Here is a 24,078-nt window from a genome sequence, read left to right as displayed (position 1 = left end):
TTTTTTTTTTTTTTTTTTTGGTTGTTGCTGTTGCTACTGGGGATAGAACTCAGGACCTTGTTCTTGCGAGGCAAAACCACTGTGCTAAATCCACAGCCCCTGATTCTGAGTTTTTAAATAAGAACTCACATCTTAGATATTATAAAGTCAAGAATATGAGTAATAATAGAACTCCTGGCTGCCTTCATTCTCTCTAGTAGGTGGTCTTGGCACAGGCAGCCTTACTGGTATAGGAACTGGGGCTCTTGGACTCCCTGCAGTGAATAGCGACCCTTTTGTACAGAGGAAACTGGGCACCTCTGGACTGAACCAGCCTACATTCCAGCAGAGTAAGATGAAACCTTGTAAGTGGTAGTGTTGTCTGTGATTGTGAAGTGTGACTGCACATAAAAATTTTTATTGTGTGTCTGACTTGTTGCTAGTGTTATCTGGGCAAAAACATTGACTTAATATATTGATGGCAGTGATAATACATGAATTTGAATTATTAAAATAAAAATGAGAATTGTCACTCACTTTTGCTGTGGTTTGCCAGAACAAAGTAATGTTTAATAAGAGGAAACATCTTTGGGTATTATCCTGAACAAAGTAGGTACAGAAAAAAGAGAAAACTTTCAGCTCTTTAAATTTATGTACACTAGAAAAAAGAGAAAACTTTCAGCTCTTTAAATTTATGTACACTATAACAATCTTTTAACCCAATATTTTCCAGGTGTGGGCTTTTAATAAGCCAGGAGCAGCCAGGAAAATTTCAGATTTCCTTTTCAGTTTGTCAGCTTTATAGCGTCAATAAATATGTATTCATTATTTTAAATCTAGTCTTATGATATATTTAGTATATATTGCTGTAAAATAATCATAATGTAATATAAAGCTGATGTTGATAGTCTCATCTTAGAATTATCATCCAGAAGCCAGAGAAGTCATTTTAAATCCATAAATGCAGGTGTAGTGGTTCACGCGTGTAATCTTAGCACTCAGGAAGTTGAGGCAAGAGAATTGGTGAGAGTTCAAGGGGAGCCTAGACTACATAGTGAGTTCGAGGCCAGCCTGAACTATATAGCAAGACCCTTTCTCTAAATCAGTTGATCAATCCATAGGTATAATTAAATTACATGTTTTTCTTATCATTGGGCCTAAATATTTATGACACAAGAATTGAAAGAAAATGTTAGTGTGAAAGACTTGTCTGAATGTTGTTTTGTAGCATGCTTTGTGTTATATTAGTGTCTCATGCGCATGCATTGATAATTGTTATATGTGATTTTCTTAAATTAGAAAGTAACAAGGGTAAGTGTGTTAGGAATTTGAATTGAGTGAACTTTTATGTTTTAAGTACCGATGAAGAAAATATTATGGAGTGTAAAGCATTGTATTAAAATCTTCTACATATAGCACCTTAGTATTGAAACTAAACCACCTAGTACTCTCTTTAGTTTGTTTTTTCCCTACAAAGCTAGAACTTTACTGGTTTCTCTGGCAATATGTTATGAGGCCCTTGAGAAAGGGCTTACATGCCTACTGATTATTGTTTTGTTTCCAATAGCGGACTTGTCTCAGGTGTGGCCAGAGGCAAATCAGCACTTTAGTAAAGAGATAGATGATGAAGCAAATAGCTATTTCCAGCGAATATATAATCACCCACCACATCCTACCATGTCTGTTGATGAGGTGAGTCTCTAGAACGACCTGATTATTCACTGTTTAGGAAAATCTGTCTTGTTTTGTTTTGGAGTTCATGATCTTACCATGTTGTCCAGGTGGTCTTGGGATCCTTCTACATCACTTTCTCAATTGGGAAAGACACATACCCCCATGTCTGCCTAGACATGCCCTTTTCAAGGTTTTTAGAAATTCAGTGCAAAGTATTTTGAAAGATCTGTGTAACCTTCATGTTTGTCTTAAGCTCCAGTTATTGGTGTTTTGCTTAAGTCAATTATTAATAGTAGTTGAGGAAAGAAATTAGTAATAATAATTTCCTTTTTGTGTGTGTTTTTTCTTGTTTTCCCAGGTATTAGAAATGCTACAGAGATTTAAAGACTCCACTATAAAAAGGGAACGAGAAGTATTTAACTGTATGCTAAGGAATTTGTTTGAAGAATACCGGTTTTTCCCCCAGTACCCTGATAAAGAGTTACATATAACAGCCTGCCTTTTTGGTGGCATAATTGAGAAAGGGCTGGTCACTTACATGGCACTGGGTCTAGCCCTGCGATATGTCCTTGAAGCCTTACGCAAGCCTTTTGGATCCAAAATGTATTATTTTGGGATTGCTGCATTAGATAGGTTTAAAAATAGGTGAGTAAATAGGTTTCTCATGAAACTCCTCTTTTTTAATATAAGGAGCAGTAACCACCATTTATCCACTAATGAATGCCAGTCCTCTTAATTATAAATATAAATCTGACAGTGACTATAAGTGAAATAGAACAATTGAAAAAATTCACTATATTTGTCAAATAAGTGGAAGGAAAACTGAGATAAAGTTGTTTTCTTTTTGTTTGTATTTCAAGCATAAAGTTACCCCATTCGGGCATATAGTTCTTTTAATTTTGACCAGTTTATACCATCATGACTACAATAAGAAGCTGTATATTTGTGCCATCCCTCTTGAAATTCGTCTTTTTTTCCCCACTGCAAACCTTTGGTAATCACTGATTGCTCAAGTTTTGTCTGTAAAGGTTTTCTAGAGTGTCATTTAAACAGAATCATACAATGTGTAGCTTTTTGACCATGATGTTTTAAAATTCATCCATGTTAATATACATTTTAGGTTTTTTTTGTGGGTGGGGGGGTACCAGGGATGGAACTCAAGTCCTTGCGCTTGTGAGGCAGGCAGGCAGCAGAAGCACTGAGCTAAATCCCCAGCCCATTTTTAGTATTTTATTCGCCTTTTTTTCTGAATAGTTTTAATATTATTTGGACTGACTACAAATTGTTTATCTAGTCACCTGTTGGTGGAAATTTGAGCTTTCCAGATAACAGTTTTTGTGGTTCATTTATTTTTAAATTTCATTTTCTTTTTTTCTTATTCTGGTGATCTCACTTTATGCTGGATCACACACTATGTTACTGTGTTACTCTTCCACTCTAGTTCTTCGAGTTAATTAATTTGTTACTTTATTTTGTGATGTGGGGGATTTATTCCACGGCCTTTGAGCTACATCCACAACCCTTTTTATTTTGGGACACAATCTCACTAAATTGCCCAAGCTGGGTTTGCGTTTGTAGTCTTTCTTCCTCAGCCTCCCAGCTGCAATTATAGGGATGTGCTACCACGCCCCACCAACTTAAAGTAAAAATGACCTTTTAACACATTCACAATGAGGCTGTAATTTGTATTTCTCACTGCCAGGTGGCTCTGATTTGAATTTGATGGTTCCCACCAGTTTCAACTGCCAGAGTGGTTATGTGCAAGACTGTCCCATTGGGCAACTTGTTCTGCTTCTCAGGGAGTCTGATTATAATAAAGCAAAGAAAGGTGTTGATTTAGCAGACCAGATATCATATTACAGTTTCTCAAACATTAAAATGGTATAAAAAGGTTGAAATACAGCTAATTTGTGGTCAGCACTTGTAAATGAATATTATATATACCAGCAGTGGATACTTGTAAGATTTCCATGTTGAAATTTAGAGAATTAATTATTGATAAATTGTTCATGCATGTAAATATATTTTAATACAATAAATTTGTCTTTTATTATACATTTTAATTGGTTTAAATACTATTGACATTTGTATTTGGACAGTAATTCAGATTCAAGTAGCTAACTAGATTGTCTGTTTATAGACTTTATTAGTTTTATTAGTAAAAAGACGGATAAAAGTGACTAGTTTGTACTAAGCTGGTGGGAACATATTAAAAACCAGAGGTTACATTTTATTTTCTAATTGTCTAAAGAGGGAGTTGACAACTTGAGATTCCTCACTACTTTTGGGTGCTTTGCTTTGACATTATTTTCAAATTAGGTTTTCATAGAGTAAGTGAGGGAAATGACTGGTATTTGGAAGACTTTTTTTTAACATGAAATAATAAATGAATGTTTTTGTTGGCAGATTGAAGGACTACCCCCAGTATTGTCAGCACTTGGCTTCTATCAGTCACTTTATGCAGTTTCCACATCATTTACAGGAGGCAAGTGTCCTCAATATCTAATACCTGTGTAATAGTTGGAGGGTTTATCTACTTTGAATTGTTTTGGGATTTGCAAAGGATCGCATTAAGATTCTTCAATGATTGGCATCATGTGTGTGTGTGTGTGTACGTGTGTGTGTGTGTACTGCCTATATCTATATAGTTAGTGTTTACGGTTCATTCTGTAGCTTACTCTTAGAACATAAGTATCATTATTGGATTAACCTTTCTTGGCAGTAGTGGGGTTTTTTTATTTTTGGGGGGTACCAGGGATTGAACACAACCCTTGCGCTTGCAAAGCAGGTGACAGAACCACTGAGCCTAATCCCCATCAAAGCAGTTTTTTTTTGTTTGTTTGTTTTTTGTTTTTTGTTTTGTTTTTTTGGTACTGGGGATCGAACTCAGGACCTTGAGCTTGCAAGGCGTGGTGCCACTGAGCTAAACGCAGCAGTAGTTTTTTTTGTTTATTTGTTTTTTTTGAGACAGGGTCTCCCTATGTAGTTGAGACTGACCTGGAACTCACTATGTAGCCCAGGCTGGTCTTGAACTAACAGCGGTCCTCCTGTCTCAGCCTCCCGAGTGCTGGGATTAAAGGTGTGCACCACCATGCCTGGCTTCAGCGATAGTTTTAATGAAAGGCTTTTAGTAGTTCTTTTAGGGTGATGATACTATGGAAGTGTATAAATCTATGGTCACTCAGACTTTGTGCTAGTACGTTTTAAAAAAGTAAAAAACCTACTTGGTTCTAAAAATAATTTGGAGTGGAATTCTTGGGTATGAATCTCTGCTTTAAATGGTAATATAATTCAGACCTTCTATATATAAGATGTAAATGAATATTTCTTAAAACTATAACCTTTAATGACCCACTTAGATTCTGTTGAGGTGTTTAAGCAGGAGGCAGTCTCTGGGAATGTGAACCTAAGGAATAATATATTACATCTACCTTGTGTGATTTTTGTTCTTGAAATTTCAGAATCGTTTTGGTGATTGGCTTTTGGGTTGTTAAGCATTTTTCATACCTTCTATCAGTTTATGCAAAACTGGAAAATTGATCAATCTTTAGTATATACTTCCAACCTTTTTTACATAAAGTATATAAGTTATAAGGTTTATATTATTGTAACTAATAAGAAAGATCAAGTTTAGACTTTTTTCTTTGTTTTGCTGGTGGTAGGGATTAAACCCAGGCCCTCATGTATGTACGAGCTCTCTACCATTGGGCTACATCCCTGGCCTTTTTCAGATTTTGAGACAATCTTTCACTAAGTTGCCCGGGTTGGTCTTAAACTTGTGATCCTCCTGACTCTGTCTTGAAATTATAATTATTTTAATAAAATCATTATATGTGTGAGTGATAGTTTCAGTTTTGTACACTTGATCTTAGCCAAAAGGCCAAGAAGCGATGATAGTTTCAGTTTTGTTAAGTGAAGTAGCCCAAGAACCCTATGTCAGCACTTTATTATGTTTGGTGAGTAGGGAAGGAGATTTATTCATCATGTGAGGTAAAAACAAAACAGTCCAAGAATGTCTATTAATGTGTTGCTCAACCTTCACTTTTCTTGGTAGTATACTTCTTTTTTTTGTTTCGAGGTAATAGCTTTATTGAGGTATAACACACACTATGGTATGCTTTACATGCCTTTTGTTTGCTTAGGAGCATTCAGTGAAAAATGAGTATTATATGCGTTCTAAAAACTTTGGAATGTTGTATTTATTAAGGGCTTAGAGAAATTTATATGCAGATATTTGGGCTCCTTTTTAAAGTTTTGTTTGTTTTTTTTTTTTTGGCACACTAGTTACCTTATAAATATTTAAACATACAATTTTTTTTTTTGGTACCAGGGATCCAACCTGGGTCCTTGCACTTTGTGAAACAGGCAGCACAATTTATCTTTGACCAAGATGGAGCAAGAATTAACGAGAAATTTAAAGAGGACTCTGGAATTACTTTTTACCCTCTCACAAGTGAAGGGTATATAATTAACTTTTTTTTGGTACTGGGGATCAAACTCAGGACCATGCACTTATGAGGCAGCAGCGGCATCACTGAGCTAAATCCCTGGCCCTAATTAATTTCTGTGAAGACCTCTTTTAATATGTTTCTTTCTCTTACTCCTGTAGTACATCGAGTATGGACAGCAGTCTAGAGACCCTCCTGTGAAAATGCAGGGCTCTATCACAACTCCTGGAAGTATTGCACTGGCTCAGGCCCAGGCACAGGCCCAGGTTCCAGCAAAAGCACCTCTTGCTGGTCAGGTTAACACTATGGTAACCACCTCAACAACCACCACTGTTGCTAAAACGGTTACAGTCACCCGGCCAACTGGAGTCAGCTTCAAGAAAGATGTGCCAGTAAGTAGGTCTTTTTTTTTTTCTTTTCTTTTTCAGTGTTTCTTTTAGTATACCCATTAGTGAGTATGTATTTTAATTTGCTTACAACACATTTTGTATCTTCTCTCCCTGAATTTTCCAGAGCCAGCAACTATTAATAGTTCATTATATGTTCTTGCCTACACTTCAGTGCATAGTCATACCTTGCATATTTTTCATACTAATGGAATCTCTAAGCCATCTTTTCTAGGAATTTTCAAAGAAAGCATTTCACCAACTTTACCTTGTATACTTATTTTTTTAGCCTTCTATCAATACCACAAATATAGATACTCTACTTGTGGCCACAGATCAAACTGAGAGAATTGTGGAGCCCCCAGAAAATATCCAAGAAAAAATTGCCTTTATTTTCAACAATCTCTCACAGTCCAATATGACACAAAAGGTGAGCATGATGTCATGTCATAGTTTAAACACTCTTTTTTTCCCTACTCTGTTTAGGGACTTGTTTTTTATCCTTGTAGAAAATATCCTTTTGATCATTTTTAATAATTTAAAGGTAGAGGTAATAAAACTATAAATGTTATCTCCAAATAGTAGTTGTGGTTTTTGTAAACATGTACAACTTTAAGATCCATTGTTTTGCAGTGGGTTACAAGGTTTTGAAAGTAAACTTGATGGTCTCATGGTGTTAGAAGATTTCATTTGTGTTTGTAGTTACTACTCATTTTTTCTGAGACTTCATAATGTTTATTAGGTACCCAGTAATGAAGGTATATCTTGTACAAAGCATAAAGAATGACACTTCATGCCTAAGAATCTATGCTAAGACTGTACTTGGAAATGACAATGTTAGCAATTAAAATAGCCAAAAGAAGTCAGTTTTAAGACATGGTGTAAGAAACAGCTTTCAGAAATCCCAGTTGGGGGCTGGGGGTTTAGTTAGGTGGTGCCACTGCCTGCCTTGTTAGCAGAAGATCCTGAGTTCAATTCCCAGTCCCAGTCCCCTCCCACCCCACCCCATCCCAGTTGGTCGGTGGGAAACACTTTTATCTATCTAACACTTTTTTGGGGGGGAGAAAAACGCCACAAAAACCCTTCAAATTTAAGAAACCGTAGTTCTGTTAGATCTTTTAATGTCATGTTAGAGTTTAATAGTAAACATTTTGTAGGGCTGGGGATGGTGCAAGGTGCTATACATGTTTTATAATTTTAAAGCTAATAGTGTGCCGAGTGTGGTGGTGCATGCCTGTAGTCCTAAGCACTTGGGAGGCCGACGCAGGATTGCTTCAAAGTCAGTCTGGACTACACAGTGAACTCAAGGCCAACCTCAAGTACACAGCAAGACTCAGAAAGAAAGAAAGAAAGCTGAAAGTGATTATAGATGTTACTGTTCTAACTACTCATAGTTTGAGACTTGATTGACTCTATACTACCATAAAATTGAATATACTGTACAGTAGAACTCTTATCTGCTATGGGGAGAGGGAAGTGTGGTGCCTTTGGCATTATAATTTTGCAAGAAGTCACATGCTATAGTATGGTTTACAGAAACCAAACCTTACTTAATCACACTGTAATCTTGTGCTGCTTCTGTCCTATTGATTGGCTAGGTTGAAGAGCTGAAAGAAACTGTGAAGGAAGAGTTTATGCCTTGGGTTTCACAGTATCTAGTTATGAAGAGGGTCAGCATTGAGCCAAACTTTCACAGCCTGTACTCAAACTTCCTTGACACATTGAAGAACCCTGATTTTAACAAGATGGTTCTGAACGAGACTTACAGAAACATCAAAGTAAGAGTTAACTTTTGTATTTTCTTTTGCTTTGAATTGGAAAACAATTGCGTGCATAGGCGGAATTGAGGCAGTGCTTTGCTGTTCTCCATGTATTGTGTACATTAGGTATCTGGAAATTGCTGTAGGATTTGTTTAAAATATAGAACTTGGGCCAGGGATTTAGCTCAGCGGTTTGGTGGCCTGCCTCGCAAGCGCAAAGACCCGAGTTCAATCCCTGGTACCAAAAAACAAAAAATAAAATAAAATATAGAACTAAATTTCACAATGAATTTACTGTTAAAGTCCTGTGCACTGTTTGTACTGTGTAATTCATTCTTGCAGCCCTATATATTGTTTACATTTCATGTAACTATTCTGAATGTGTTCATCATTCTTTGTGTGATTTTAGAACATTACTATCGCTTGTGCATGAGAACAGTATTTTTTAGCATAGTGTATATATGTAATATCACCTTTTCTTATTCTTCTCAATCCCCTCCCTCCCTCCCTCTCAGAGCAGAACAACATTCACAGCCTTCTTTATTTTGAGATGGTCTAAATTACTCAGGTTGGCCTTGATCCTCCCATCTTTTTAACTTGATTTTCCTCCTTTGCAATTTTATTTACAATATGCTCTTTGCTCTAGAATCTGTTTTCTAAAAACAGTATTACAAAAATCCATTGGGTGGATGCATATTTGCTGCTAGATATTTAGGTTACTAAACACTGTAATTATTGCAAACCATATGGTAATAAATGATTTTATTTGTATCTTTTGTTAAGTGCCAGGTATCTTTAGATACCTACTTGTGGAATGGCTTTCTCAAGGGTTCTCTGCAATTATTCTGAGGTCAAGCTCTTAAATTCAGGAGTTTTAATTTCTAAACCATTACTTCTAGGAGAAAGTTTTTTTTTTTCCTTCAAGAAAATAGTGTAAATCAGCATACAACTGTGATCATTCTTTGTCAAATAATGTGGTATCATCTTAGGAACCAGCACTATATTTAAACTATGGATGGGAATTTTCCCCATTCTTGGTTACGCTGTAGTGCAAAAGAATTCCTGGCTCTTTATTTTCAACAGCTGACTTATGCCATTCTGCTGTTGCTTTGTGGAGTTAAGGAACAGAACTTTTTTTCTGATAGTAGTGATGAAAGTTATTGCCTACTCGGGCAGAATTTAATATCTTGTCCTTTAAATAAAAATTTATATACCCATAAATTGTGCCTCTGCCCAAAATATACTTCTGTGAAGGTTCTATCCTTAGAAAATACAGTAACTGGGGCCAAGAATTTAGTTCAGTGTTTCCACTGCCTGCCTTGCAAGAGCAAAGACCGGAGTTCGGTCCCGGTACCAAAAAAAGAAAATACAGTAACTGGAGAATTGGTTAAATAAATTACATTTTGTAGATACTTGAAAAGAAGTAAGCAATATAGAGTATATTTTAGGAAGTAACCTTAGTTCACTAAAGAGATACACTGTATAATGACCTGGGTATACAAAAAATTGTAATAAATAGCTTTTTATTTTTGGTACCAGGGCTAGAACTCAGGACCTTGTGCTTGCAAAGCAGGTGGCAGCATTACTGAGCTAAATCCCTAGCCCATAAATACCTATTTTATTACATGTGTTTCATGTGTTTGCTGCTTTGAAGGAGTAGCAAGCAAAATTACAATCTTGGTTTAAATTAAATTTAGCTCTTTAAAATAGTTCTGGTGGTTCTGCTTTAAACTTATCTGAACTTTTCAGCATTCAAATACTTTCTGTGGGAGGATATCTGACATTTTAACCTTGTGCCCTTTTTAAATTTTATACAATATATTTGAACTACAGATTGAGTAACCCGTATCTGAAATGCTTAGGATAAGAATTTTGAATTTAGTCTTCCAGACTTTTGGATATGTGTATCTGCCTAATGAGATAATTTGTATAATGAGACCCAAATTAAACATTAAATCCATTTGTTTCATATACACATAGCCTGAAGATAATTGTGGTAATTTATTTTATTTTATTTTATTTTTTTGGTATTTTGAGACAGAGTCTCACTATGTAGTTGAGAATGAACTGGAACTCACTTTGTAGCCCAGGTTGGTCTCGAACTCATAGTCATCTTCTCCCTCAGCCTCCTGAGTGCTGGGATTACAGGCGTGCACCACCATGCCTGGCTATGGTATTTTTAATGTATCTCACTTTTAGTGCAACTCATCACTTGAGGTCAGGTGTGGAACTTCCATTTATGGCATCATATCAGCCCTGAAAATTTTTCAGATTTTGGAGCATTTTGAATTTCAGATTTTCAAATTATGGATGCTCAGTCTGTACCTATACCTATGTGGTTTTGTTTTTGTTTTTTCCTCTCAGTACTGGGAAATCTAAGGACTTTATGCTTGTTGGGCAGGTATGGAGCCACTGAGCTACATCCCCAGTCCCATATCTATTCTTAAAAAGTAAAATTTTCTTTGTTTTTGTCTTGGTGCTGGGGAATCAGACCCAGTGCCTTGTACATATTAGGCAAGCACTCTTATCACTGAGGTATGTTCCCAGCCCCTAAAAAGACTTCTTAATGGTAAAAATAAGTTTGATAATCAACAGCAAAATATTACTAATATGATATAATGAAGTAACTCTTACTTTGGAGGCATATTCTCAGAATTGATAGCTTATTTTTACAATAGGATAATGGATTTGTCAGGCATTTATTTGGAGAGTTTTCTTTCATACATTTATTTTCATTTACTGAATCCTACACTATTTCAGGTGCTCCTGACCTCTGATAAAGCTGCAGCCAATTTTTCAGATCGTTCTTTGCTGAAGAACTTGGGACATTGGCTAGGAATGATCACATTAGCTAAAAATAAACCCATCTTACACACTGTGAGTTTCAACTAAAGGTTTATGTGAAATTTGAGTGTTGTGGTGTATTGTATATTGACTTCTGGGAAATTTTCTTTTTCTGGGAAACTATTTTAATGATTATTGATTTTCATAAAACATTAGCTTCTGTTCTGAATTCCAAATTATATGTTATCCCCCTACATCTATTTCAGAGTAAAGAAAAGCCAGTAAGGTATGAGTGTCACTCTTCCTTCTTCTAAAACAAAAGTCAGATATTATGTTAGTTCCTATTTTGAGGGTAAATTTAGTTTCTGTGGGCACTTGATCTTTTATAGCATGTTTCTAGCTTTTGAATTTTGCTTTTTTAATTCTAGGACTTGGATGTGAAATCTTTGCTGCTAGAAGCTTATGTTAAAGGACAACAAGAGCTGCTCTATGTAGTGCCCTTTGTTGCCAAAGTCTTAGAGTCTAGTATTCGTAGTGTGGTGAGTAGATTTTTAATATTTTATACATGACTAATTTGTAAGAATTGGATTATTTCAACACAAGGTCCAAGAGTTTATATTCTTGGTTATCACCGTAAAGCTTAGCAGATCATAGATACCTAATTTGCAGAGCTAGATGAAATTATGGGACTGAGTTTCATGGCTTTGGGTTTCACTATTTTTTCTAAAATATGCTCTATATGAGTAGCTGGGAAGGTGAGGGGTTTTGTTTCTTTTTTTTAAAGGCAGAATCTTGCTATGTAGTTTAGATTGGCCTTGAACTCAGCAATCCTCCTGCCTCAACCTCCTGAGTGCTGGAGTTAAAGGTGTGCACTTCCATGCCCAGCAAAGGGTTTTGTTATTGTATAGATTTAAATTTTACCACCACCACCACCACCCCTTGTATGGGGGAAATCAAACTCAGGACCTTGTGCTTGTGAGGCAGACGTAGTACCATTGAGCTAAATCCCTGGTGCTAACTTCTATATGATCGAATTTAAAGTTGATTTTTGGAGCCAATTTAATGTAAAGGTTTTCTTTTAGGTTTTTAGGCCACCAAACCCCTGGACAATGGCAATTATGAATGTATTAGCTGAGCTGCATCAGGAACATGATTTAAAGGTAAATTTGTTACATCTTTCACACATTATCTGCTTGACCTTGTTAAAATGTATAGTAAAGGCAGAATATCTTTGGAAGGGAGCACTGTAATGAATTGAGAGTATATTTTGAATAAACTTCAATTTTTATTTACAAAATTCTAATGTATTGGAATTACACAGTTAAATTTGAAGTTTGAGATCGAGGTCCTTTGTAAGAACCTTGCATTGGATATCAATGAGCTAAAACCTGGAAACCTCCTGAAGGATAAAGATCGCCTAAAGAACTTAGATGAACAGCTCTCTGCTCCAAAAAAAGATGTCAAGCAGCCAGAAGAACTTCCTCCCATCACAACCACAAGTAAGTGACAGTGTAACCCTCTTAGCTGCTAGAGTGTTTTGTCAAATGGTATATCTCCATGTATGCAGCAGCCTGCAGTTATTATACTGAGTGTGCTGTTGATATTTTGCATGCTTTTTTGGCGAGCCTCCTAAGTTATCAAGTAAAAGTAATACCTAGGCTTAAGTCTTAACATTGTTATATTTCATCCCTATAATTTATATAATATTTTAACTAAATGTTATTTAATCAGTCGTTTTTTCTTATCATAGCTTAAAATCTCAGAAATAATTTATGGCATGATGCCTTGTGTTATAGCTCAAAGTTGGGATTTATCAGATCAGGCTGACTTGCTAGGCAAACATTATTTTATCTGCATCAATATGAGAAGAGGTGGCTTGCAGGGATATTGACTAATTGTGAGGAATGGACAGAATAAGTGAGCTTTTTCTCTGTCACCTAAAAATTCCCAGGCAAATCTGGTAGATTAAGTTGAAAATAGACATTTATAATAACAGACTAAGCCATCTCCTGTATCTTGACCTTTCAGTTGATTTCTGTACTTTGGTCCACTACCACTGATGATAAAAGTTTACAAGCTTTGTTTACATCTCTTATGACAACAGAATTTCCATTTCAGAATGGGAAAGATAAGACCTAAGATAACCTCTCCAAGACTAATCCAGTTAGTTTCCGTTAATGACCACTTAACCTCCAGGTAATTTTATTGTAAAGTCAACAAATTTATGTATGTTTTTGTTTTTAATCTCTTAATCTCTTTTTAGCAACTTCTACAACTCCGGCAACCAGCACTACCTGCACAGCCACGGTTCCACCACAGCCACAATACAGCTACCATGACATCAATGTCTATTCCCTTGCAGGCCTGGCACCACACATAACACTAAACCCAACTGTAAGTAAACACTACTCTAGGTCACCTTCTATTTCTGCCTCCGTTACCTTGGATTATTAGGTTGTAGTGTTTTTTTCAGACTAGATATCTAGAATTACTATGTGGTACAATTTGGATTTTTTTTTTTCTCTCTCTCTTAAAAGTAGTCTTGAATGATTAATGTTTATATTGCCTCCTCTTACTCCAACCCATGATGATTCAGTTAAGACACCTGTAAAATCAAGGGCTGGGGATTTAGCTCAGTGGTTCTGCCGCCTACCTCTCAAGCTCAAGGTCCCAAGTTCAATTCCTGCTACCGGGGGGAAAAAAAAGAACAAGATACCTATAAAATCACATTCATGGATAATGCTTATGCAGGTCAAAAGAATAAAGTATATAGTATATTTTTTTTGTTTGTTTTTTTGGGGGGGTCTTGAGATTGAACTCAGGACCTTATGCACATTAAGTGCACACTCTACCACTGAGCCACATTCCTAGCCCTTTACAGATTTTTGCTTTAACGTTCATTTTTACATTGTATGAAGCCAATTTTTTTGTCAGGTAACTGGAACTGAGTTGATCTTTTTATATAAAATTTCCAGGCTAGAGTCTTGAAATGAGACTTAGTACTTTTTAAAATCATATTGTGGTGGCTTTGTTCCAAGAAGCTGTCTGGTCCATAAGTGTCAGGTAAGATAACTTCTCATTGAGCTAGGCATGGTAGCACATACCTGGGAGGCTGAGGCAAGAGGATTGCTATGAGTTCAAGGCTAGCTTGAACTACATAACAAGGCCTATCTGAAAACATAAACCACTCATCTATCCCTTTTCCAATAACCCCACCTCACCCTATGCCCCTGTATTTGACCAGCCCTTTAAAGATTTTTTTTTAAAAAATTGAGGTGGAATCCCCCCGAGTCCCAAAGTTGCTGGGCCGCCTGGGTTAGAACTTAGGATCTTCCTGCTTCAGCTTCCCAGAATGGCAAGATTACAGTTGTGTGCCACCATGACTCACCCATTTTTCTACATCAAAAGTTGTACTTTGTATATTTAGAGTGGCAGTGTATTACTTATTTCAGTCTTCTCTTCTGCATTTTACGTTTTTTATCCAGAAACCAAAACTTTTCAGAAACCAAAACTGTTTAGATACAAGTAACACCAATGCATTGGAACTTTTATATTTTCAAGGGTTTTGTTTTGTTTTTTGTCTTGTTTTATTTTTGAGATAGGGTCTTGCTATGTAATACAGGCTGGCCTCAAAGTCACAGTGATCTTCCTGCCTCAGTCTCCCAAGTGCTGGAATTACAGGCATGCACCAGTACACCTGGCTGAACTTTTGTATTAAAAGGACTTGAACCCCCCCCATACCAGCAATCAAACTCATGATCTTATGTTTGCCAGACGCGTGCATAGGTACCCCTGAGCTAAATCCCTGTCCCACCTGAAAAATAAATTTATTTACTAGGAATCAAACTCGGGACCTTGTGCTTGCCAGGCAGGCAGCGGAACCACTGGCTTTAAAATATTTTAGAGATCATGTTAATCTTCTTTTTCCTCTTTCCCCTTCTATAAATGGGTGTAAATGTGCATGTGAGCGTGCGTGCGTGCGTGTGTGTGTGTGTAGGACCCAGATCTAAAAGTTTTAATTCCTCTTTGAACCTCACTCAGTAATTAGAATATTGTGTTCGTTATTAGTAGGTTTTTAATTATTTAAAAATTCAGTAAGTGAAAGGGATCTACTTGATTATTAGGGTTCATACCAGAGATGAAAGATCAGGAAAATTTATTTCAAATGAAGGAAAAGACCTCAACAGGCACTGCACAATCTTTTGCTCTTCTGGGGAATTACAGTATTTAGTGTGTATATCACAGTGGAACAAAGAAATGGTCATGGGACACTCAACTTGATGACTTTGCTTTTATTTACATAACACTTACATGCAGTACTGTAATGTGTTACAGAACATTAAACTATAATACTGTACTATATAGTATCAGCAAAAATTACAGTACTGTATAAACAATGTGTACAAAAAAGACATTGAATGGCTGTATAAAAAGTGTACAGAACTGTGAGTTCTAAGTCTGAACAGTCATTAAACAGGTGGATCATTAAATGAATATTTGTATGATGGATCAGAAGATATGTAGAATACTCATTCCTCTCTAATATAGCCTCGCTTTGTTTCATTGGTTAATTCTAAGTATAGTCCTGTAGTTTCTGTTAACCTTGAAGTAATTCCAGAATCATGGGTGTAATTGCTAATACAATTTGGGCTTTCTCATTTTTATTTATTCATTCATTCATTCATTTATTTATTTATATTGATTGATTGATTGATTGATTTTATTTGTTATCTTTTCTCATCCTTCTTCCCCATAGATTCCTTTGTTTCAGGCCCATCCTCAATTGAAGCAGTGTGTGCGTCAAGCAATTGAACGGGCTGTGCAGGAGCTGGTCCATCCTGTGGTGGATCGGTCGATTAAGATTGCTATGACTACTTGTGAACAAATAGTCAGGAAGGATTTTGCCCTAGATTCTGAGGAATCGCGAATGCGAATAGCAGCTCATCACATGATGCGTAACTTGACAGCTGGCATGGCTATGATTACCTGCAGAGAGCCTTTGCTGATGAGCATCTCTACCAACCTCAAAAACAGTTTTGCCTCAGCCCTTCGTGTAAGTTGGTTATTTATTTGATATAGTACAAAACTTAACTGCTGCTCAGTCTGTTTTTGGCAAAGAAAAAAAAAATTTTTTTTGTACCAGGGATCGAACGCAGGTCCTTGCACTTGCAAGGCAGGTGGCAGAACCACTGAGTTAAAGCACCAGCCCCTTGCTCAGTCTGTTTTTCTTTGCCTTTGGTAGTGCACATTACTATTCATTTAATTGTAAAATCACCATGTTAGATGTCTTCCTTCATAGATAACTAGTTCTAGAAGGTAAAACAACCTGTCTGCTTTTTGCTCCTTATTGTACCCTAATAGTGTTAGGAAGATGGTAAGTATACAGATATTTTCGGTTTTAAGAAATGAAGGAAATTTTAAAAAAAAACTAGCAGTATTAGTTATTATCCATGAAGAATTACATTAATACAGTTGGAGTAGGACACTACCAAATTACTTTGGTGAATTTTGCATGTATAGTCACAAGCATACATTTTTTTCAGGTAGTACGTTAGTTTTGAGTCTCCCATGTCATGGTAAATAATTCTTTTGCTTATTACTTTACTGTTTTTGTGTTGTTTACCATGTTCACAACAAATTGATAAAATGTTCAGTGTTTTAATTTGGGTTTGGTTTCTTGTGATGGTCTCACTACACAGTCCAGGTCTTGAACTCACTATTACATACAGCCCACACTGGCCTTGAATTCGGCAGTGATCCTCCTGTCTCAGCTTCCCAAGTGCTGAGGCTCCCTATAATGTTCAATGGATGGAGGGAACTAATTATTGAGAATATTTCAGGATCACAGCTGATGTATTAAGTATTGACAGAATTGAAAATGAATTTGAATGTATTGCATTTCCTATATCTGTATCAACTTTAAATTATTTTTTCTTTCCTTTGCATTTTTTTCTGTTCCAAATAGACTGCATCCCCACAACAGAGGGAAATGATGGATCAGGCAGCTGCTCAGTTAGCTCAGGACAATTGTGAATTAGCTTGCTGTTTTATACAAAAGACTGCCGTAGAAAAAGCAGGCCCTGAAATGGACAAGAGATTAGCAACTGTAAGTGTTTAGCACTTGCCTTTTAAGTTTTTGTTATTTTTTTAATTTAAAGTCCTTCATAACAAGAACCTCAGGGACTTTTTTTGTTTGCAGGAATTTGAGCTGAGAAAACATGCTAGGCAAGAAGGACGCAGATACTGTGATCCTGTTGTGTTAACATACCAAGCTGAGCGGATGCCAGAGCAAATCAGACTGAAAGTGAGAATTGGGGCTCTGTCTCTCCTGACCTTTATCTTTCTTTTTTTTTTACCTTGTTACTTGGACCCTGACCAGGATTAGGACAGTAGGGTTAAATGTTGTCTCTGAGAGAAGCCTCTTATCCCCACTAGCATTTCACTTGAAAGCTGCCTGGTGAGTCAGTATGGCAATACCTTCAATTTCCTCACTCCCCAAACTTGTTGAAGTGCTACTGTTCAGAGTTCATGTGCCTGTTAACCTTTTGTCTCCCAACTTGGGCTTCCATTGTCACATTTTCTGATATTTATGTTTTTATTGCTAATGCTTACTGGTCCATACCAACAAGATGGTGGGGAACCTGGTACCATTTGCAAGCTTGAAGGGAGAAACTATACAGGCAAAGGTCCTATTTGAGGCATTTTTCCAGTGGATTTTTTTTTTTTTTTATTGAGTTTATTGGTACATTTAGGGATACAGTACAGTTACATTCATTGTTGGGATCATGTACCTTTACATGGCAAATCTTGGTTCTCATTTTTTTCCCCTTACCTCTGCCCTCCCTTCACCCCCTCCTCCCCTCCCCATCTACAAACACTTTATTTTCATCGTTTCATTCTCTCACATTTTTTTCTTTTCCCTTTTTGTTCTTCCCCTACGTATCACACCTTCCCTACATCTTTAGCTCCTTTCCTCCCATTTCTAAATGTCAGTAATCTTATTAGAATCTTATGCATTGTTGCAGAATATTCACACCAGGGAAACTATTCGGTATTTACACATGTGGGACTTATTTATTTCACTTAGGAGTATATCTTCAATATGTATCCAGTGGATTTTTTTAAATGAATTTATAAATGGGCTGTCTGAGGAAAGTGGAGAATCCTCTTTTGAAGTATGTGTGGCATGAATGCTCAGTTGTGCCATTACATGTTGTAATGACTCTTGGCAGAACCCCTCTTACTACCATACCGATATTCCACTTGAAAAGTTCCTTTCATTGCATAGTGTTTTTTTTTGTTTGTTTGTTTGTTTGTTTTTTAAATAAGCTTTCTTGTTTCAAGGTTGGTGGTGTGGACCCAAAACAGCTGGCTGTTTATGAAGAGTTTGCACGCAATGTGCCTGGCTTCTTGCCTACAAATGACTTAAGTCAGCCTACAGGATTTTTAGCTCAACCCATGAAAGTGAGTACTTGCTTAGATTGAACTGAAACTTTTATAGTCTATTTTGAATTTTTTTTGTCATTTAATATAATACTCTCCTCCCGGGAGCGGGAGCTCAAGTTCCAGGGGAAAATATAACCACAGTTGTTTAAATTATAAGGATTTGTATCAAATAAGCATGATGTAGGTTTTGTTTTGTTATTTAAATACAGCAAGCCTTTAAATCCAAGAGATTGATTTAATGTCAATGTTTAACTTAATTAGAGGAATTTAGCTGGGTCTAGCCACCCACCCTTGTAATCTCAGCTACTGGGGAGGCTGAGGCAAGAGGATTGCAAATTTGAGGCCAATGTGGTCAACTTCATGAGATCTTGTCTAGGGGATGTAGCTCTGATAGTGCACCCTTAAATTCAATCCACAATATCACCCCTATCCCTGAAAAAGGAATATGCATGATAACCTCATGACTTTCCTTTTGGAGTGGGAAGTCTGTAGAATTTTGAGTTATTCACAAGACAAGCCACCTAAGTGTCAGTTGCTGACCTGATCTCTTATTACTCCTGAATCCTGTGTGGGTTATATGTGTATTTGATGTAGTGTCTTAATTGTGTCATTTAGCCTGACCTTTAATGTATGCATGATTCTTCTCTCCAGGCTTCCAAATAGATGTGATTATAGCCACAGGCCAACACATAGACAGCTAGTTTATATTTCTAACCAAAAAATTCTCCTATGTGACCACAGTGTAAACATTAAACTCATGAAATCAACCTTGACACTTTACTCCCATCTAATTATTAGTCTTCATTGAAGTTTTGCCAAGTTGTCCCATTAATGTGTAGTAAAAGACCTATTTTTAAACCGTACATTTCATATTTAGTTATCATTTCTTGAAATCTCCCTAGGCTTCCTCCTCTTTCATGACCTGTATAAACCCGTCATTTTTTAGAATGGCCTGATTTGGGTTTGTCCACTGTGTTCTCTTGGCTGAATGTAGGTAATAACTTTTTTCTTCTTTGTGGTGCCAGGGATCCAACATAGAGTCTTGTGCTTCTAGGAAAATGCTCTTCCACTGAGCTACATCCCCAGTCCTAGGTAATACATTTTTCAGAGTAATGTAATGGGATTGATAGTGTTCTGGCAAACAACTTGACAGTCTGAGTACTATTGCTACTTGGCCTACTAGATGCCACTAGCAATGCTGCCATCTCTGATAACTTGGTTGTACTGATGTCTGCCAGGCTTCCCACTGAAAACACCCTTGTCACTAGACCAACCTTGCCCCACCCCACTTAATAGCATTAAGACTAAGTAGCTCAAAAAAAGGGGAGATTAGCAGAAGCCCTTTATTTTGATGGAATAATTGCTAAGCACCTTCAGTAGGTATGTGTGTCAGTGAAAACACTTAAAATATTTTGCTTTTCTTTTCTTTGTTCTTCTCAAAACAGCAAGCTTGGGCAACAGATGATGTAGCTCAGATTTATGATAAATGCATTACAGAATTGGAGCAGCACCTACATGCCATTCCACCAACTTTAGCCATGAACCCTCAAGCTCAGGCTCTTCGAAGTCTTTTGGAAGTTGTAGTATTATCTCGAAACTCTCGCGATGCCATAGCTGCTCTTGGATTACTTCAGAAGGTTGGTTTTTAAACTTTTATTTCTATATGTGAGTTAAGTTTGTAAATATTTAGTGACACATGCTGTTGCCTTCATACTTAATGCAGCTATGTTTAAGATTTAAGGGGAAGGGCTGGGGATTTAGCTCAGTGGTTCTGCTGCCTGCCTTGTAAGCACAAGGACCCGAGTTCAATCCCCGGTACCATAAAAAAAAAGATTTAAGGGGGAAAAATCATGTTCTTTTATATAAATAGCTTATTTCTCTCCAGTGTTAGAATGTAGTTATAGCAAAGGCTGGGTGTGGTTATATACACTTGTTTGTAATCCCTAACACTCTGGCAGGATGAGGCAGAATCACAAGTTTGAGCCTCATCTGAGCAACTTAGCAAGATTCTAACTCCAGAAAAAGAGGGAGCCAGGGATGTAGGCCTAGTGTGAAGGTCCTAAAGAATGTAGTAACAGCAGTTATGAATGTTAAAGTAGGAAATCTAGGAAAGTTTTTTGGAAGTAAGATTGTTGGGGAAACTATACAAAGATAGCTCTTACACGTTTTGAGGGACAAATTGATCCAGTATTTGGGGGAATATTTTGGCTGTTAAGACTGCACAGGCTTTCAAGACAGTGAAGAATTAACACAGAATAAAGTTAAACTAGGTATAACTTTCAGTGGATAACAGTAACTTTGTCTTAAGAAGTACTCTTTATAGTAGTTTGCATTAAGGTTTGATTTCTAGCTCTGATAGTTGGGTTGAGTACTGTACTGCATTTTTCCATAATTCTAAATACTTTGTTCTGCCCATAGGCTGTAGAAGGCTTATTAGATGCCACAAGTGGTGCTGATGCTGACCTACTGCTGCGATACAGGGAGTGCCACCTCTTGGTACTAAAAGCTCTGCAAGATGGCAGGGCATATGGATCACCATGGTGCAACAAACAGATCACAAGGTCAGTACTCAGAATAGCAATTATTTGACTGGCTTTTGATGTACATGGTACTGTTTCTGTCCAAAACTTTCCCTTTTTTTTTGCACTGGGGATCAAACTTGGGTCTTGAACTTGTGTTTCCCTTTTTGTCTAGAGGGTAAATGGAACATTTGAATTTCCTAATTCCAAAAAAATGAGAATTTGAATTGTCTTTTCTTATCTAGTCTCCCCTTTCTCCCAGTGATAGTTATAGAAAACAAGTACCTTGTTTTGGGGAATGAACTGTAGGTCATTTGTTTCAGAGATTACACAGTAATAGTGTTTATAGGTAAATATTTTAAATGTCATGAATGGAATCCTTTTTCCTAGAATTTGAAAGCAAAGCTTGGGCTGTCTGTTCTCTTTAATATCAGCTGTTTTTGTGATTTGTTTTTTGCATTGATTGATCCTAGGGCCTCACGTGTGCTCAACATACTCTGTGCCATTAAGCCACATCGCCAGCCTACTGGCTCTTTTGAACCTTGGATACTGATTTGTACAATTGACTTTAAGGCTCCCTTAATTTGGAACACATTTCCATTGAATAAAATGCCTTTTTCTTTACATGATATAGCATGGTTAAGTATATGAATAAATAACTGTTTTGACATTTCCTAGGTGCCTAATTGAATGTCGAGACGAATATAAATATAATGTGGAAGCTGTGGAGTTGCTAATTCGCAATCATTTGGTTAACATGCAGCAATATGATCTTCACCTAGCTCAGGTATGGAGGGAATTTTCAAAAAACAACTAACTCCCAAGTATTTTTACTCTCTTTTTTCTAACATTGTGTTTTCTGTATTTCTAGTCAATGGAGAATGGTTTAAACTACATGGCTGTGGCATTTGCTATGCAGTTGGTAAAAATTCTGCTGGTGGATGAAAGGAGTGTTTCCCACGTTACGGAGGCAGATCTATTCCACACCATTGAAACCCTCATGAGGATTAATGCTCACTCCAGAGGCAATGCTCCAGAAGGGTGAGCATGAAATGCTTTGGGTTCTCTGTGCTTTCAGCATTCTGCTTTAGAAATTCATGTGCAGGCTTGCTAGCATTTGTTATAAATGCTTTATCTAAATCATAATGAGAAACTTTAGGCCTAATGTTGTCCCTGGAAGTAAAAAACATTAACTAACTGCCAGTCAGGCCTTGGTGTAGGTTAGTGCATAATGACTCCTTGCTTAGTGTTAGAAGCTGGTGGTGTAAGCCCTGGCATTGCTACTTTGAAACTTTTGATTTTAGGCAACAAGTGGACCTAACCTTCCCTAAGCCTTTTTCTTAAGTAAAATGGAAATTCTCAAAGAACTGTAGAAAGTTGAAAGTATGGCACATAGTAGGCAAATAGTGAATTATTTGTTAACTCTAAACATCAGCTCCATTTCAGTGGTCACGTTTTTTTTGATGAAGAAGTAGTTTAATTGACGTCTGTCATTTTTATGTTACATGTCCTCATAAGTAAACAGATTCATGAGACCAAAAATAGTTTTGTTTAAATATAGAAATGCTCCAGTGAAGTGATCTTCACTCTGTGGTTTCTGTTAAGATAATCAAATTGTCCAACTGTATGTCTTTGAAGTCACAACCATGAGTAGACTGATTTTCACTCTGGATTTATTGTACTAGATTGCCCCAGCTGATGGAAGTAGTGCGATCCAACTATGAAGCAATGATTGATCGTGCTCATGGAGGCCCTAACTTTATGATGCATTCTGGGATCTCTCAAGCCTCAGAGTATGATGACCCTCCTGGCCTGAGGGAGAAGGCAGAGTATCTTCTGAGGGAATGGGTGAATCTCTACCATTCAGCAGCAGCTGGCCGTGACAGTACCAAAGCTTTCTCTGCGTTTGTTGGACAGGTAGAGCTTTTGGAAAGAAAGGTGCTTTTTATTCAACATAAGTAGGGTGTGATACCTCCAATAGCAGTATTACATACCTGTGGTCAAACAATTACGTCCATACTCAAGCAAACTAAAAGTGTCTTTCTGCATTGTTGATCACAGCAGTAAAATCAGCACTCCCTATAACCCATTAGTCCTATTTTTCCCATTCCATTTGTCACAGCTACTTAACATGCAGGGGATCAGATAAATAATGAAGCTGCCTAATAAAATTTTAGTAGCTTGATCATCAGCAGTGATTGATTACAGGCTAATAAATTCTTCTAGTAGCTCATGCTTTAAAAAGCCATGACACAAAAAGCATACTTAAATGGTAGAGCATTTTTATTGTATTTTTAATTGAAATAGTTAATATTTTTTTGGAAAATAATTTTCAGTATTTCTGTTAAATCTGATGCAGAGTGGAGTTCAAATGTTAGAAGCCAAACCTATTAAACCTAAAAATCAAGATTCATCAAGCATGTTTGTGGACAAGATGAACAGAAAAGAATATATAGGGATAGAGCCATACTACATTTAGTGTTCTATTTTTTATCATCGCTGGCTGCTTTTAGTTACTGTGAGGGATCAAAGTAGTATCCAAACTGTAACTTGGCAAAGAGTGATACTTTGCTGAACTGAATTTCTTTAGTAGAACTGGTGTAATATTTGAGAGTGAGCTATCTTTTTATTTCAGTAGATTGACCATTTCTTAAAACTGGAACCACAGGGCTGGGGATTTAGCTCAGTAGCACTGCACCTGTCTTGCAATTGCAAGGTCCTGAGTGTGATCCCTGGTACCAAAAACAAAACAAAAAACTGGAACCACAATTTGGGTGTGTTGCCAAAGAAAGATTAATAATTAGTTCTCTTTTCAAATAAATACAACTGAATGTGGAAGAACTGATATGAATTCCAGAAGTTGTTAAAAATTATATTGACTTTTTAAGATGAAAGTTAATTTAGTAAGATATACTAAGTAAATTACTCCCTTAAAAGAATCCAGGAAATTATAAGATACATTCTAATTAAAAGGTCTTATTGCAGGGCCAGGGATTTAGCTCAGCGGTTCTGACGCCTACCTTGCAAGGACCAGAATTTGATCCCTGGTACCAAAAAAAAAAAAAAAAAAAAAAAAAAAAAA

The 24,078-nt window shown here is 36.7% G+C and overlaps 1 protein-coding gene and 1 non-coding gene across 9 annotated transcripts in view; both read left to right on the top strand.

Annotated features, from left to right (window-relative positions):
- Nucleotides 1-24,078, top strand: part of Cnot1 (CCR4-NOT transcription complex subunit 1) — an 83,289-nt gene that overhangs the window by 49,355 nt on the left and 9,856 nt on the right. The window contains exons 19-39 of one of the 8 annotated variants that reach the window (XM_010617176.3): nucleotides 201-329; nucleotides 1,547-1,671; nucleotides 2,012-2,298; nucleotides 4,060-4,138; nucleotides 6,263-6,493; nucleotides 6,777-6,917; nucleotides 8,086-8,265; nucleotides 11,008-11,124; nucleotides 11,460-11,570; nucleotides 12,114-12,191; nucleotides 12,353-12,530; nucleotides 13,295-13,425; nucleotides 15,788-16,084; nucleotides 16,997-17,137; nucleotides 17,231-17,335; nucleotides 18,376-18,495; nucleotides 19,923-20,114; nucleotides 20,896-21,038; nucleotides 21,675-21,783; nucleotides 21,868-22,037; nucleotides 22,682-22,934. In XM_010617176.3, the coding sequence (XP_010615478.1) occupies nucleotides 201-329; nucleotides 1,547-1,671; nucleotides 2,012-2,298; nucleotides 4,060-4,138; nucleotides 6,263-6,493; nucleotides 6,777-6,917; nucleotides 8,086-8,265; nucleotides 11,008-11,124; nucleotides 11,460-11,570; nucleotides 12,114-12,191; nucleotides 12,353-12,530; nucleotides 13,295-13,425; nucleotides 15,788-16,084; nucleotides 16,997-17,137; nucleotides 17,231-17,335; nucleotides 18,376-18,495; nucleotides 19,923-20,114; nucleotides 20,896-21,038; nucleotides 21,675-21,783; nucleotides 21,868-22,037; nucleotides 22,682-22,934 (3,317 nt within the window). Of the gene's footprint in view, nucleotides 1-197; nucleotides 345-1,546; nucleotides 1,672-2,011; nucleotides 2,299-4,059; nucleotides 4,139-6,262; nucleotides 6,494-6,776; nucleotides 6,918-8,085; nucleotides 8,266-11,007; nucleotides 11,125-11,459; nucleotides 11,571-12,113; nucleotides 12,192-12,352; nucleotides 12,531-13,294; nucleotides 13,426-15,787; nucleotides 16,085-16,996; nucleotides 17,138-17,230; nucleotides 17,336-18,375; nucleotides 18,496-19,922; nucleotides 20,115-20,895; nucleotides 21,039-21,674; nucleotides 21,784-21,867; nucleotides 22,038-22,681; nucleotides 22,935-24,078 lie in introns of all 8 variants that reach the window. The other 7 variants (XM_010617178.3, XM_010617174.3, XM_010617179.3 and 4 more) reach the window with 7 other exon arrangements.
- On the top strand, nucleotides 9,242-9,377 carry LOC117283964. Its single transcript, XR_004515010.1, has one exon. It is a non-coding gene; the product is annotated as a small nucleolar RNA SNORA46 (small nucleolar RNA).

This window comes from Fukomys damarensis, unplaced genomic scaffold (genome assembly GCF_012274545.1).
Source record: "Fukomys damarensis isolate Sample0158 unplaced genomic scaffold, DMR_v1.0_HiC HiC_scaffold_32, whole genome shotgun sequence".
Taxonomy (NCBI): Eukaryota; Metazoa; Chordata; class Mammalia; order Rodentia; family Bathyergidae; genus Fukomys; species Fukomys damarensis.
Note: the sequence above shows the minus strand (reverse complement) of the source record. Positions and strands in the feature narration are given on the sequence as shown.